The sequence below is a fragment of the Branchiostoma floridae genome, chromosome 4 (assembly GCF_000003815.2).
Source record: "Branchiostoma floridae strain S238N-H82 chromosome 4, Bfl_VNyyK, whole genome shotgun sequence".
Lineage (NCBI taxonomy): Eukaryota > Metazoa > Chordata > Leptocardii > Amphioxiformes > Branchiostomatidae > Branchiostoma > Branchiostoma floridae.
The window spans coordinates 10,037,287-10,052,165 of NC_049982.1; the positions used below are offsets into that span (position 1 = coordinate 10,037,287).

The window sequence follows — 14,879 nt, forward strand, 5'->3', positions numbered from 1 at the left end:
CTAAGATTTCTCATAAAGGTCAAAGACTTTGTGCGTTGTCGTTGATGTACCATGTACTAAATACCCACCGGCACGGGTCCCTATTACAGGACCCGCTGAGTATGCAGAGTGCCGCCGGTGTGATATAGGGGAGGGGGGCACGTCACACAACAAGCCACTCGTCACAGGTTCAACCGGAGCCAGGTTGCCATGTACGATGTTTTTATCAAAAAATGGGTAGCCTCTCACACAAGACCGCTACTTCTACACGTCTAGAAGATAGTGTACTGGATACCTACCGGCCCGGGTCCCTATCACAGGACCCGTTGAGTGTGCAGAGTGCCGCCGGTGTGGTTTGGGGGAGGGGGGCACCTCACCAACAAACCGTCGGTCACGATGAGCCAAAAACAGGAGAGGAGACTTCAAAAGGTCCGGGTTTTCAGTTCTTGTTGCGCTCCTGTTGTCTTCTTTCATTCAGTATTTTGTTGTTGTTGCCCTTTTCTTATTTTTTTCAGGTTTTCAGCACCCCCTCAAAACATTGAATGTTTGGCCCCATTGCTCTTTGTCGTCTATTTGTCGCAGCCCTCTGACACCTTGTACGCCTTGAAAATCAACAAACGTCATTCCTTCTCTGGGCTATCCTCCAGCCAGGACTAATGGAAGAAAGCTGTCGTACTAACTCATTGTGATTATACAACATTGACTGCAACTATGCAGACGCTATAAACTATCGATAGTAATTAATGGGCAGTTGCGCAAATGACCGGTCACTCTTTCAACTAGCAGGGTTTAGGTGGTATATCAGCCACACTCTTTCTCTCTATACGGTTTGCCATGCACGTGACATACTGTCCCTACGAAGAATATGTACTACAAAGCCCCCATCCCACCCGAAAAAAATAGTATGAAACGTTTGTACGATTTGGAGTTTGTACTAATTTCTATAGAGAAGTTGTATCAATAAAAAAAAATGTATCACTTTCATCTGGATCACTTAAAGTAAATATCCGTAAAATGTTTTCAACTGTAGTCGCCAAGTTTACCATGTGGCACATTTTTCTTGCCTTGCGAACAGTTTAATCTGGTACTCATCAGATGTTTCCACGGTTTGTCACTGCCAAGTCTCCCCCGTAATAGGGAACAAAACATCCTAGCCTTGGCCTCACACATCCCTAGGTTTGTGTCTACGTGTGTCAGAGTGCGTTTGTGCCCAAGACAACCGAGGTTCCGGCTGTGAATTCTATAATTTTCCACGCACATGTCTATTGAGCACTAATAATTACGCTGAAACACAAAAGTGAAACAACTGTTTTATTAGAGTCTAATCCGTTGGATTTGTAAATTGCTGCCAGCCACTGACGAGTGCAAAGAAGACGACCTACGCTCCCACGCCAACACACCACGTGTGACCGTACACCTTTACTGTGTCTCCAGACTCCTTGTTTAAACATAGCAAATATAGCCTAAGAGGGCTAATGTCAGGTTTACTAACTAAATAGTAGTCTATCACACGAGTCCGATTAAGCACAGAGCACTCCTAGGACGTTACATTTGAATCGAGTTAACAAATTTTACTACTGTGATCACTAGAAATGCACGTCGCGTCATCAGTATGGATTCTCCAGGGCTGAGGTCCTCACAGCATCCCCATAAAGTGGAAGGCCTCCGTGGCACGGTAGTAGGTGCCTGGTGGACATAGACGAACATTACATGTCATACAAAATCTTAAGCTTGTGCAGAAAATTTAAAAAAAAACAAACACTTTTTAACAGGACTGATGTAACAGGTTAGATAAGAGAATAAGACAAGGACTTCTGTTAGCAACATTTTAGTCACTGCAGCACCGTGAAAAACAAATACACACAACTGAGAGTGCCATACTAAAGCCGACGATCTTAATGGTACCGCTAGATAAGATTTTCACAGTGCAAAGCCATGTAGAATAAAAGAAAATATGTTAACAGAAAAGGGAAACGGCGCGGGAACAGGACATCGACACTTACCGAGGCCGTACTTTGGGCAGCAGGTACCGTCGGGCATGCGGATGGGCCCGAGCTGCCTCCAGACCCGCTCGCCGCTCCTGTTGCGCCGCTCGGCGTAGTCCAGCACGGAGAAGAAGACGTGCTGAAGGGCCAGCCCGTTCTCGGAGTTGATGTCCTGACCGATCTCTGTCATGTACCGCAGGGCCTGGAACGCGTGCACGCGGTCCAGCTCCACACGTTCTGCGTCGGGAAGAGGTTAGATTACGGTTAGAACACTGATTCTAGCACTGCACTTGAACACTAGATAGTCATCATGATGCACTGCATAGGAGTATCTATAACACTGTCCGTGTGTCGTGTATTATTCCTCCGTCGTTTTTGCGTACAAGTATAACAATTATATGTCTACAACTATCGTCGACTCATGAGCCTAGTACATGTACTTAAGCTTGAACTTTCTTTTCTCTACAAAAAATTCTGTCCCAAACCGACTAATTTAAACCTGAACCTAGAAGTGGCCTTCGGACCTTGTTACGTCACCTAGTGGCCGCTAAGTAGGTAGTTCATCGACATTGACTAGAAGTGGTCTCTGGCCTAGCGCTAAGTAAACACGTCGAATAGGCCACTCACCGTGCAGGTAGGTCGGGGAACCGGCAAACCCAGTGAAGTAGGGAGGGTAGCAGAACACGTCTGCGCAGTAAGCGCTGTCGTTCCCGGTGAGATGTCGGATCCCGGTCCCGTCCAGCCACTTCAGAGACCAGGTGTCAGGACAGGTGAATAGGGACGGCGGGTCCTGGCAACCTGTGGGCACAGAGGATTACCTCATTACACCGTAGAAGGTCATTCGATTGCACCTGGAACGTTTGTTTACTATCATGCATAACAAATTAATATGTATGTCAAGAAATTGGACATAGAAGATCACAGTGCATCTCCAAATCTAACAGAAACCTAAGATAGAATGATATTGCACCCAAGGGAATTGCTTGATATTTGCAACATAATACGGATTAATGAACAACCTTTAAATTTATTGTACAATTCAGCTTTTAAAATCTAAGTACAGGTCATGGTGACAAAGCAAAAGTACAATGGCTAATCTCTGGGCAAGCAGGTTCAACTTAAGGAAAGTTAATTTTCTGCGCTATGCAGATATTGAGAACTAGGGAACTTGTCTTGTTTATAATTAATCACTAGTTATATCATGTGTGCGAGTAAAAGAATGGTTACCGAATTGACAGAAGTCGCCCACCCATCCTGTCTGACACGTGCAGCTGAAGCCTGCTGGTTCCTGCACGCAGAAGCCGCCATTCAGGCAGGGGTTACTCTGGCAGCTGGTGGAAACTGAAAGTAAGTATATAAAGCACATATTAGGATTTTTTTATGAAAGTAATATTAAATTCAGTATAGGGTCAACATCAACAATATCTTGGTGAGAGCGAAGAACTGATAAGTGAAGTAACCTCAATCAATATCTATTTTTGAATTGCAAGATAGCCACTGGATTAGGTGAGAAGAATGAAGTCTTTTATTCATTCTTTCAATGAATGAAGGAAGGAAGGAAGGAAAGAAGGAAGGAAGGAAGGAAGGGGGAAGGAAGGAAGGAAGAAAGGAAAGAGGTAAGGAAGGAAGGAAGGAAGGAAGGAAGGAAGGAAGGAAGGAAGGAAGGAAGGAAGGAAGGAAGGAAGGAAGGAAGGAAAACTGCAGGATCTTCAAACGGAGCTTTTGAGTTCCTTTCGGCATACACAATACGGAATTCATCTATTCCAAAAGTCTTCTATAGTGCATCCGCACTAGTTTTGACATGGAGAAGCTGAGGTTAGAGCCATGTAGGATTATAGATTAGCAAGCTTCAGGGACTTACCTTCGCAGTTCTTCCCGCTCCAGCCGATGGGACAGACGCAGCTCATGATGTTGTCGATGACCATACAGTTGCCGCCGTTCTCACAGGGGTTGTTCTGGCAAGGGTCTACATCTGCTCATGGACGTTATAACAGGGGTGAGATGTCGTTTTGTTGGTGTCACATAAAATAATGTTAGCGATTACTTAATAATAGTTCCATAAATTGGAGTTATAGATCTGTAATATTCGTTGATCATTACACACGCTGGTCCGTTGCTAGGCTATTCTTCTCGTTGCTATGCTAATAGGCCACACCCCGTGGCGGGTCTGACCGGCCCGTACGGCATATATACAGAAACAGCAGAAAATATTTCCCCGGATTACGATCTATTAGTTTGTAATACAAATAAACAAATGTACATACGTGAAAAATAAAAATGTCGGCCTTTAAACGACGTAAAACTCAAAAAGTGTCAGTGCAACAATGCGCTCAAAATTCCAGCCTTCACGGTACGTGGCAAAGCCACTTTTGGTCGCTGAACTCTGAACCCCACCGACTTTTTTTCTGATTTACGTTATAATCAAACATTGATACCCTTATCTAAGCTTAGACTTTCTAAAATTAATTTCTACTGCGTAGTTTTTTGTGTCTGTCACATTCAAAATTCTCTAGAAATATTGAAGAAAGTAAAATACAAACGGTGACAAGTCTAAAGGCTTGTTGATAGCGGAAACTAATGAATAAGGCAAGATAAGTAAAAATGATGATAAACGTCTTATAAATATACAGCAACTAAGATTGTTTGCTTACCCTTATCTTGACAGTTGACGCCGTGCCACCCCACAGGACACATACAGTTGTAACTATTCTGGGCTACCATGCAAAGGCCGCCGTTTTGGCACGGAAAACTCGCACAAGGGTCCGGTTCTGAAAGTAGAACAAGTGGATTCTATATTACAAAATCATAATCTAAACCAGGCTGTGTACGTTTTTAGTAAATAATAAAAACGAAAAAATAGAAACATCTGATTATGTAAATCTGTGAATTCTGACATGGAATGTTTTAGTTGATAATCATAAGAATGGGAACTTTAGACACTTAACAGCAACTTGGTTCTCGATCTTTGAAAGTAGCGACTATTTCATACAACACGTACTGCAATGTCGACAAGGCTTAAATAGTCTGATGCGCTGGATGTACAGAAATGAGTACCCACCGTCGCAAGCATTTCCTTGCCATCCTGGCAGGCATGCGCACTTGTACCCTGTCCCGTCATCAGTGCAGACGCCGCCATTTTGACAAGGCTTGTTCCAGCAGTGGTCAGCCTCTAGAACAGGCGGACGGGGTGTTCAGATTCCTCATAACAATAATATTCAAGAGCTATTGAAGTATTGGTATGCATAATTTAAAGTGTCTTTACAGTTGATTATAAAAGTAGATTAATTCCTTAGACTTATATTTTAGTTCCTTAGATTAGTTCCTGATATTTGTTCCTTAGAAATGCCAGATACTACTTACCACGCAAAGTTCTTCTTTATGGCCGAGACATTGTTCATATATTTGTTAAGGATTGTTGTACAATCATCACCAACGAGTTGTTGGACTGAATATGAATCTATTGCACAAGACGTGGGCATAGTAGCGAATCAATTGTGATATCATAGTGGAGATAATTAAGTCCCTAACCATCACAGTCTTTCCCTTGCCACCCTGGCGCGCAGGCGCACGTGTAGCCTCCCGTGACGTCACTGCAGGTCCCGCCATTCTGACAGGGATTATTGATACACTGGAAGTGTCGATACAAAATACGTCATGGATTACTCTGAATGACGTCAGTATTGTTGTCTGAAAGAGAATGACTAAGAAACGGAAAAAGGCTGCATATACGCTAAAACATAGTAAAAGAAAAGGAGCTAGCTAGGTATTCCCGTCTGCCTTCAAAATAGCTTAAAGGTGTGGAAAATAAACTTGATTTAAAGAAGGATATCCTATGAGATGACCATGGAGAATGAAAGATTACGTTGGACTTCTTTAAGTTGCGGATTGATCAGCAAACTCTTACGATTTGTTTCACCTGGCTGGATTTACATGCCACTTTGGCCTTTTGATTGCAGACTTTTTTGCCCTGGTCCCAGTACAGTCCATCCGGGCACGTGAGCGTGAAGGCGCGCCCTACCAGGCACAGGTGATAGGTGGCGCAGTCTTCCGCGTCTCCGTAGAACTTTCCCTCCGGCAGATTGGAACAGTCAAAGCCTGTTAAAGTAAAACGTTTTCGATAGGGCCTATTATATACTTTGAATGAAGTGGTCATATATCATAGCCAGATCATATTTCTACTTGCCCCTCCTTATTTGACAGACGAGCTAAGTAAAGTATATTTCTGTATAGATATGCGTAAATGTGAAATATTACCAATTAAAAAAAGTTATTTGCCAAGTGTCTCACCCCAAGACAGACCCTAATACACTACTAGTGTGACCAGTGTGTCATGATAGTACCCAAATACAACCAAACACCACCCTATAAGCAAACAACATTATGTAAACATGCTATTTGTGGATGACTCAATGTGACTGCCAGTCATTCGTTATCGGTGAAGGCCGCAGAGCCAAAGGCTGACGACAAAAATGTAACGCAGATCAACAAAAGAAAACGTCACATTACAACAAAAGAAGGCGTCAATATCAATCACTCATTATTGAAATCTTATCTTAATTGAAATATCCCTATTACGTAGAAAACGGATGTTAGAGCCATGATCGTTCAGCAACAACAGAATGGCACGCTGACCCAAATTTTCTGCTATGTTTACGCAGCTTGCCGTGATTCGGTCGCCAGGATGACGAATAAGCAGCTGTACTCAGTGCACACCACCCACGGGGCAACGAAAACTGTTTGGTGACATTCTATTGTAATTAATTGACCATTCAATCTTTTCTGTAGTGGCATGTTCAGTCCTCTGTATCAAGATAGGGCAGTCCGTATTTGCTTGGAGAGTATTTGCTCCTTAGGATGATTCTGTCACTGTTTAACAGCTATTATAACATACCAGAAGGAACAAGAAGTTGTCATGTCCCTGCATCACTTCGGATCAAAGAGAGTAAGATATGTGACGTCCTTAGACATCTACCGTTGTATATGCTAAAATTTCAACAACAGAAAAATAACAAAAAGCAATAAAATTCTGAAGAAATATTCCTGTCAAAGTTGATGTTCCCTTCCTAAAGACTCCAATTACCTTTATGGTCGTAGGTGAATTTAAATGAACTTAAACAAGGGAGGTATTGAGCAGCATTCTTGACTGTCAGTGATCATTGATTGATGAACTTGAAGTAATGTACCACTAAATGCGCATTTCTTCATCATGTTGACTTAATGCGATCCTAAAAAGAGTTTCTCAACTACACACGCATTATCTAACCTAATTAATCGTCAGCTTCGTACGTAGGACGAAATCCCATCCGGCACAGTCATGTACATTATGTACCTGGAGATTTCCACTTTACTTCGCAGTTATGGAAACCAATTCTATGTTTGTAAGTTACCACAGGTGACAATAGTCTAAACAATAAACGCACCATAGAAACAGACAAGAAAAAGTAGTAACTTTGAAAAACGGAGTGAAGCTATGATAAGTTCGTGGAAACTTCATTCGGTTTGAAAGCATAGGTATCAGGCAACGTTCGTCAATTTTCATTAGTCAGTATGGTGTAAAACACTAAGTTTGTTGTAACTTTGCTACATACGGATCTTATTGTGTTTGTTAGTGGACGAGTATACTTCAGTGCGTTTTCCTCTCCTTTAAAGATATACATTGCTTGCACTACTCTTTTTAAAACATGCGATTTTTCTTTCCTTTGCAGAACTGAGGGGTGACCGAACATTGCCACAAACGTATAATCCAGAGCAAGGATTGTCAGATACCACATCGCAATATAGATCTTTATAATATACAACTTTATTTTTGCTCAGCTACTAAATATATATATACAAGATGAGAAAAACGAAAATGAACACTCATCACAATAGACCACTTAACTGGCTATCTTATATGTGAAATTTATACACCATGAAGGTAAAGGTGGTATCTCATTGCACTTTGGGCACCGGTGCGGCACTGCAGGGTTCGTTTACTGCGGCACGGTTGTGTCATTTTCGTCAATATTTTTATAATTTAGATATTGCGTCATACGTAAAAGTATGACTTAGAAGAAAACAAAATACATCAAACGTACGAAAATTCGTTCTTTATCTGTGAAATTCCTTGAGAAATCTTTAAAACCTCGCAGTGCCGCACCAGCGCCCCAAGTGTAGTGAGATATCACCTTAAGAGCGCACAATGTACCTGACGCCGTGTCTTCGATGACGCGGCCGGGAACCACTGCGATGGCTAGGGTGAGCAGAAGGATCGAGCACAACATGGTAACGGCTGGAACAATAGCAGTGCGCATTAGAATCAAACAGGTCCGACTTTATAAAACGGATGAAGTGATGTTGATGATATTCAGTACAATATTGGAGACCATAGATAGGTATTTATGGTCTCCGACCATTCAAGGATTCTTTTCACTGAAGGAACTGAAGGCTTTATTTCAAAGTTGAAGGAAAACTGTCTTTAGTTATTTCTACTCCTTTTCATGAATAGCAAAGTAAAGGCCGGCGAATTTTGCAGCTTTCTGTAAAGAATACGGTGAAAAAGGGAAATGGTGTACAAACATTCTGGGATGGATGCAAGGATGAAAGCTTTTTTCCTGAAAGCAAATGGAACAAAGCCACATAAAGAACCTAACAAAAGGAAAGGACACCTAACTTTTGTAGATTTAGAATAAGATAACTTCTCCTATACAAGATAGACGTCAATAAACGAAAGTCGCTACTGCAAAAGCTTTCAGTCTTTCTCATTTACCTTTGGTTCAGAGTCACTGTAGTCTTCTTCTTGCCTCTGTTGAAACAGCGGACGTCAGAACCAGTCGTCTCTTCTCGGGCCCGGAGATGGCGAAGTGAGGCGGACGGAGGAAGGGCGCGGCATTTCTAGGGGGATGTTACCCACAATGCAACACACCGAGTTTGTCCTGACGTCACTACGTTTCCTGGGAACAAGTCAATGCAACGATTTTCATTTTTGCTAGAAATTTGCACAATCTATCAATCAACGTGGCTCAGACATAATTGATAGGCAGCTGTAATGCCACCGACCGCTTTTCTAAAGCATACCCTTCAACAGAAAATGGCGTGATCATGACTAAGAGAAAATAGTGTTACTCCGTTATTTCATTCTTGTCACACACGCGCACGTATTCAAAGTAGATTAATAGGCGGAATTGACATGAAAGAAGTAACGAAAATTCTTTTTTTGTTTTTTTTTTAGTAACTATTTTTTTATATTTAGTATCTTAAAGAAAACTACACATATGTGTCTACAACGGTGGCATTTGAGTCTTTGATCCTCAGCCATCTATCTGTCCTCGATAGAAAACTAATGTACATGTTAATTAAACAAGGAATAAGGAAATACAATAGTACATTCAAAACTGTCATTAATCTTTTTAAAAAAAGGGAATTAATCTTGAAATAAGAAAAAAAATTTTTTGCTGAAGCTGATATTTTATGCAGAACAGGTGCCCAGGGAGACAAGAACAGAACGGAAACCAACCAAGAAAAAGAACTAGCAGTAGTACCACAAAGAGGACGGCAAAGAATGGAAACAAGGATGAAAAATAAGCTAAACTACAAAAACATTTCACACCCCGCCCTCTGATTCTCTTTGATCCTGTTGTCCCTCAACAAGCCTATCTCAATTTTAAGATGCTGTCCACGTGCAGGACTGCAATACCTTTGGTATTCCTCACACGATTAAAGCTATATAAATCACGACACTGTTTGCACATTCTCCAGCCTAACGTTGTTTTCTCAGCAACAACTTCAGGCTGTGCACTTCAACATGCAGTTCAAGCATGCGCAGTTACATCACGTACGCCAGGTGCACATGTCTTGAGGTGTGCTAACCAATCACATAAGAGTTGCCCTTTCGATAAGATTGTGCTTGTCGATGATTGGCTGGCTTTATATTGCCTTGTCGTCGTCAGTCAGCATCGTTGACAGGTACCCCCAGACCTACGTGAGCATGTAGTCTTCGGTAAAGAGTAACGCGATGTGTTCAAAATAATGTACATGTAAATTGCAAAATTTTCCACTAAGGAATAGATGTTGATGAGAATCTAGCACGAACGATTACCCTGCGTCTTTTATGATTCTTTTGAAGTCAACGTGCGGACGCTTTTGATGTAACACACTTGCAAACGTTGGGTTTACAGGATAAACAGGAGAGCTGTCGTTAAAATATATAAATCTCTTTGACGGGAAAACGTAACAGGCAATGCTTATTGATTAGCCTGGTGACGTCAAGATGTGTGGTTGGTGTCTTATGTGTCTGTGCATGTGACACATAATGCTCAGCCATCTAGTTGGTCCTCGCTAAAATAAACTAATTCACATCATACGAGGGTATACGAGGGGGAGGGGCAATCAATACAGATGAGCATTTTCGTCTCTTTGGTACAGAAGGGGAACCAAGGACGTACATATGTTAGCGCTGCTGAACTCTGATGCAGCCAGTAGCCTTCCTCTTTGTGTGGGAAATTACCGAGGAACAGACAGCGCTGGTCTCACTATTGTCGAGCTGAAAATGACTATGCCCTAATTAGCCCACTTGATATTTAGAGATTATGACGACTCATTGACTTTGCATTATCGGAGTAAATGATAAATGATAACAGGGTGTGCGCGACCAGAGATATGTCATTGTACGCCAATGATTAAAGCTGAAGGTTTTTTTTGCTTACAAACATCACATCGTCGTTCTCGTCCTGACAAACGCTCTGTTCACCACCGATGGGCCAGACTTCTGCAGGGCTTTTCGTAATTCCGCGTGTCTCCGAATTTATTTGCTTACAAATGAAAGTACTACGTCTAAGGTCATATATATACACCTCTTCTGCTTGGGTGTCCATCCACATGACAGACGACGCTTTGATTTTTTTCTACTCCAGAGTCGTTTGCTAATTTCCCCAATTTTAACAAATTTTAACAAAAAGTGACATAATCATCACCTTGTCGGGCTTCCGTCAATTTGTATTTTTGTGTTTATCCAGCGAAAACTGTCTTGTCGCACGAACCTGTGTTTTCCCACGGTGAGCATTTTGTGCAAAGTTCGGTAGAAATCTCGAGGGTTCGGAAAGAAAATGTCCATGTGATGGGATGTCAATCTTGACCTAACCAGCACTTGCAACCTTGAATCGCGTAAGATACTTCGTAAGAGCATCGTCACCGGGATAGAAGTCCATTTGATGTAAAAAGGAAAAAAGGGTCATCATTTAGATATGATATACTAGCACTGCAAGATTTTCCCTATCCTGAGGATGAAAAAAGTTTGGATAGGCTAGATAGCATTTTGAATTTTTTTTTGTACTCGTAAATAGCGTTGACGCTAGTGGGACACACATTGCCCTTAATAGTTTTACATCATTTGTAAGAAAGCGAAAAACAAAGCAACAACAAAGTTCTAGTTCTATATCCGACGTTTAGGTTTACACTCCATCCATGGAGAGGATAACATTGACTTGTGCAAAAGCAGGAGAAAACTTTTTAGACCTAACATTAACATACCAGCAGCATGACACAATTGACTGACGGATGATCTCCCTTACATGCGCTTAGTGAGATGAGTACATCAGTTGGGCCTTCCTATCCACACCGTGAACATGTCGACTGACCGGAGCGCTGTTGTGTCGCTGACGGAGGGAGAGAAGGCCACCATTCGCCGGACTTGGGCCGTCGCTTCGAGGGACATGATGGGGAACGGCGCCAACATCCTTCTGAAGTCGGTTTTCATTGATGTCTTGATAAATTTCTAATGTTAATTTCTATATTCACTATATTCACTTATGGACAAATGCTGATGCACTCTTTTAATTGAACTTATATTCATCTAAAGTGACATGGAATTAATCTAAAGTGATGTGGAATTTTGCCAACTTCTTTAGCTGCATCCGACACTCAACTTGTAAATTTGACCGAACATTTTTTTTTCATTTTCGTTTCGTTCAAATTCACAGGATGTTCGAGATTAATCCAGACACGAAGAAAGTGTTCGCAAAATTCCGGAACATTCCGGACAACCAACTTCAGAGCACTCCCCGATTCCGCGCTCACGTGACCCGAGTCATGGCGTCTATCGGCACGGTAGGTGCAGTAGTCAATGATGTGCTAAAGTTGACGTATGTTATGACTGTAATCGTTAAGATTTATATTTTCATTGGAATATGAAAAGATGTCCGCCACGAATATGCGTCTATGCTGAGCTCATAACTTCCAGACTTAAGTTTGAAAGAACTGTTTCAAGAAGAAAGACAAAGAAAAAAGTGAATCGCCGACATTTGTCACTCTTACATTGTTGAAAAGTATTTAGATTTTCAAAACAGAACTACGCTTGATTTGTGGTATGTAATTGTTTGCAGTTGTCATTCGTGATTTGCTCATTTCTATAACCGGTTTAGAAATTGCACACTCTGGAAATTGCAGTGAGGTGAAGCGACCAAGTGAAATAAGCTACAAGTCAATGAGTGTTATTTACTCCTTTACTTTTGTTAAATTGATGTGACTGGTAAAATCCCAGAGCATCATCTGTTACATGAAAAATGGAAGCGACCATTTCAACTCGCCAATCACTACTCTAAGTATGTTTATCCACAAAGGATAGGTCACAGGGCAGACATGCGTACAAGGAGTCGAGAGCTAATGAAGTTTGGGTGGGGCGCACGGATAAAGTTGATCCCCTGTCACTTATTCAGGACCTTCCCGGAACTTTGCCCCGGGTACTCCAAGGCCGGCCGGTGTCTGGTGTCTGGTGCTGGTTTGGGATTGGCCTGGATTCCATCCTATTCAGACTCCAATTTTCTCCTTTGCAATCGCTCCGCGTCTAAGCGGAATGTGACTTTCCTGACTTTGATTTTTCAAAATTCATAGTTGGCTGGTGCAGGCGATTTTCAAAGTATCCTCGCCGACTAACTCCCAACCACAAATGGTCACGACGTCGACCAACGTCCAATCATCATGGTCCGGAGAGGGTCGGGAGGTCCGATGATTGTCAGCAAAGTGACAGGGGTTTTACACAGTAGTTACTATCTGATGGCGATCTAGCAACTCACGTATACGACATAGCACCGTTTCAGTTAATTATACATCATTCGTTTTGCCTTCTCTTAGGTTGTGAACTCCTTAGACGATCAGGAGGTTTTGCTGGACTTGTTCAAAGACATCGGCAAAAAGCATTATCCTGCGAGGGTCCCCACCGAATATTTTGACGTGAGTTCTTCTGATTATGCATATGAATGTGTCCGTAAATGTCGCGATTTTTTGTTCTGAAGTGATTGATCATCAGTATTGATCCTGGTCAAGGTGACAGTGGTCGTTGAAAATTTGATCCGTGTGTACTTTTGTGTTGGAAGAAAGTTTAGCATTGTACTATGATTATTACCAACACAGATGATCTTACATGATCGTATGAATATGGTTTACAGCATTTTAACTCGCTATGAAAAAAGTGAAACTGGTTATAATTAAATGTTGTTTGAAGGATGATGAGATGACGTGAAGCAAACACACCTGGCTCTCGCCGAGTGTCGCGAGACCTGAGCAGAGGAAAGATTCAGTGATGTGCGCATGCTCTACGTACAGATGCAGATGATTTTACCTTCCCGGTTAGTACATTTCCTGACAAGATGGCAGTGGGTCTCTGTAGTACCTTCTCTCTCCCCCAGGTCATTGCCGGGGCCATCCTGTGCATGCTGCAGCAGTGCCTGGGGACAGGCTACACGGCGGAAGTGGACTCGGCCTGGACCAAGCTGTACGGGAGTCTGGGTCGTCACGCCAAGGACGGGCTCAGGGAGGCTGCGGCGATGGGGACACCGTGAAGGCGACAAGATCTCACGACGTCGTGACGAATATCATTAACGTGTTTTTTATAGTACATAGAAACAAAGTATTATATAACATGTTGAAATACGGTGATATGGCTGATAATGATAAGGAATCATAGAGTTGACTCTGGTCCTCTAGGAAGAACGGCCTACATGTTGGCCGACAGGGCTTACCAGTATAAATAAAGGTGAACTGAACTGAACTCTAGTAAAATACAAATTTAAAGATCACAGCTGACTAAATATATATATATATATAATCATGCCGCATCTTCTATTTGAGTCAATGTCATTTACCTTCACAAGTAGTTCTCACCGGAACTTCTGTTTTGACTTTGCCGATAGCTTTAAACTGATCAAAAGAATTTTGCATTGGGGTTAGCTGGGCACTTAACAATCCATCTAGTTGGCTAATATTCTTTAAATGGAGAAATAATAGCTTAACGACAGGGAGGGAGAGACCGTTTGCATGAGTATGTACCTGGTGTTTTGCTGAAAACAATAAACAATGCACTTTATTGCCGTAGCTTCAAACAGTGTATAAATATCACCTATACGCGCTCTTAGACGTTCTTGTACATGTGACTGCTGCATAGCAAAACGCCTATCACGGAACCCTGGGTTCAGGCATGAGTTTACTAGGTGGACGGAGTAACTCAGACGGTATGTGCAAATATTAAATAAGCGTTCGGGGGGTAATCCGGAAACTTATTTGCTCTACGTGTGCTTCAGTGAAATAATCACCATTTGGTACATGATGCCCACTTTGTAAATTTCTTCCTCATGAAAATGGAAAAGACATTGAGGACATGACGGCTTTTCAAATTAAATGGTGATACAAAATAGCTGACAATGAACGTCATGAAACAGCTCGAGTAGTGTGCAGAGACACAGGTTCATAAAAAAGTGCACAAGAAAGAACTATTAAAAGGACTCAGAATTCGAATTTTCATTCATTAACAATATATTCTATTGCCGTTGAACGTATGGTCCCAATTGAAAACGTGTAATCTCGGCTGGAGACAGGGTCAATATTACTAGTACGTAGGATCCAACCTTCCTGTGGTATCTATGACACAGTGTGCCCGTAGAGCAT

At 42.0% G+C, this 14,879-nt stretch overlaps 2 protein-coding genes and 1 long non-coding RNA gene across 4 annotated transcripts; 2 read left to right on the forward strand and 1 right to left on the reverse strand.

The window, feature by feature from the left end:
• Positions 1–1,277: 1,277 nt before the first annotated feature.
• LOC118413944 (fibropellin-1-like) lies at positions 1,278–8,995 on the reverse strand. Of its 2 annotated transcripts, none has more exons than XM_035817618.1 (11): positions 8,713–8,995; positions 8,152–8,235; positions 5,881–6,059; positions 5,493–5,592; positions 5,023–5,133; positions 4,616–4,732; positions 3,826–3,936; positions 3,192–3,305; positions 2,592–2,762; positions 1,983–2,201; positions 1,278–1,665 (listed from the first exon to the last, which is right to left on the reverse strand). In XM_035817618.1, exons 2-11 carry the CDS (start codon positions 8,225–8,227, stop codon positions 1,616–1,618), a joined length of 1,248 nt encoding a protein of 415 aa, XP_035673511.1. In that variant the 5' UTR covers positions 8,228–8,235; positions 8,713–8,995; the 3' UTR covers positions 1,278–1,615. The 2 variants fall into 2 exon arrangements, with proteins under 2 accessions (XP_035673511.1, XP_035673510.1); XM_035817617.1 differs by having other exon boundaries at positions 5,869–6,059.
• On the forward strand, positions 3,849–7,947 carry LOC118413988. The gene is made up of 3 exons (XR_004830901.1): positions 3,849–3,960; positions 6,623–6,717; positions 7,670–7,947. It is a non-coding gene; the product is annotated as an uncharacterized LOC118413988 (long non-coding RNA).
• Positions 8,996–10,362: 1,367 nt separating the features above from the next.
• Positions 10,363–14,311, forward strand: LOC118413978 (neuroglobin-1-like). Its single transcript, XM_035817670.1, has 4 exons — positions 10,363–11,685; positions 11,921–12,047; positions 13,071–13,169; positions 13,625–14,311. The coding sequence occupies exons 1-4, from the start codon at positions 11,567–11,569 to the stop codon at positions 13,775–13,777; spliced, it is 498 nt and encodes a 165-aa protein (XP_035673563.1). The 5' UTR covers positions 10,363–11,566; the 3' UTR covers positions 13,778–14,311.
• Positions 14,312–14,879: the final 568 nt, after the last annotated feature.

What these genes read in the sequence shown, in the direction of transcription:
- LOC118413944 (XM_035817617.1), bottom strand. Translation starts at nt 8,227, where the DNA reads ATGTTGTGCTCGATCCTTCTGCTCACCCTAGCCATCGCAGTGGTTCCC. An exon ending in CATCGAAGACACGGCGTCAG is followed by an intron (nt 6,060 to 8,151) that starts GTACATTGTGCG and finishes TTACTTTAACAG; the next exon opens with GCTTTGACTGTTCCAATCTG. An exon ending in GGGCGACTTCTGTCAATTCG is followed by an intron (nt 2,763 to 3,191) that starts GTAACCATTCTT and finishes CTGTGCCCACAG; the next exon opens with GTTGCCAGGACCCGCCGTCC.
- LOC118413978 (XM_035817670.1), top strand. Translation starts at nt 11,567, where the DNA reads ATGTCGACTGACCGGAGCGCTGTTGTGTCGCTGACGGAGGGAGAGAAG. An exon ending in GGCGCCAACATCCTTCTGAA is followed by an intron (nt 11,686 to 11,920) that starts GTCGGTTTTCAT and finishes TCAAATTCACAG; the next exon opens with GATGTTCGAGATTAATCCAG. An exon ending in TCATGGCGTCTATCGGCACG is followed by an intron (nt 12,048 to 13,070) that starts GTAGGTGCAGTA and finishes GCCTTCTCTTAG; the next exon opens with GTTGTGAACTCCTTAGACGA.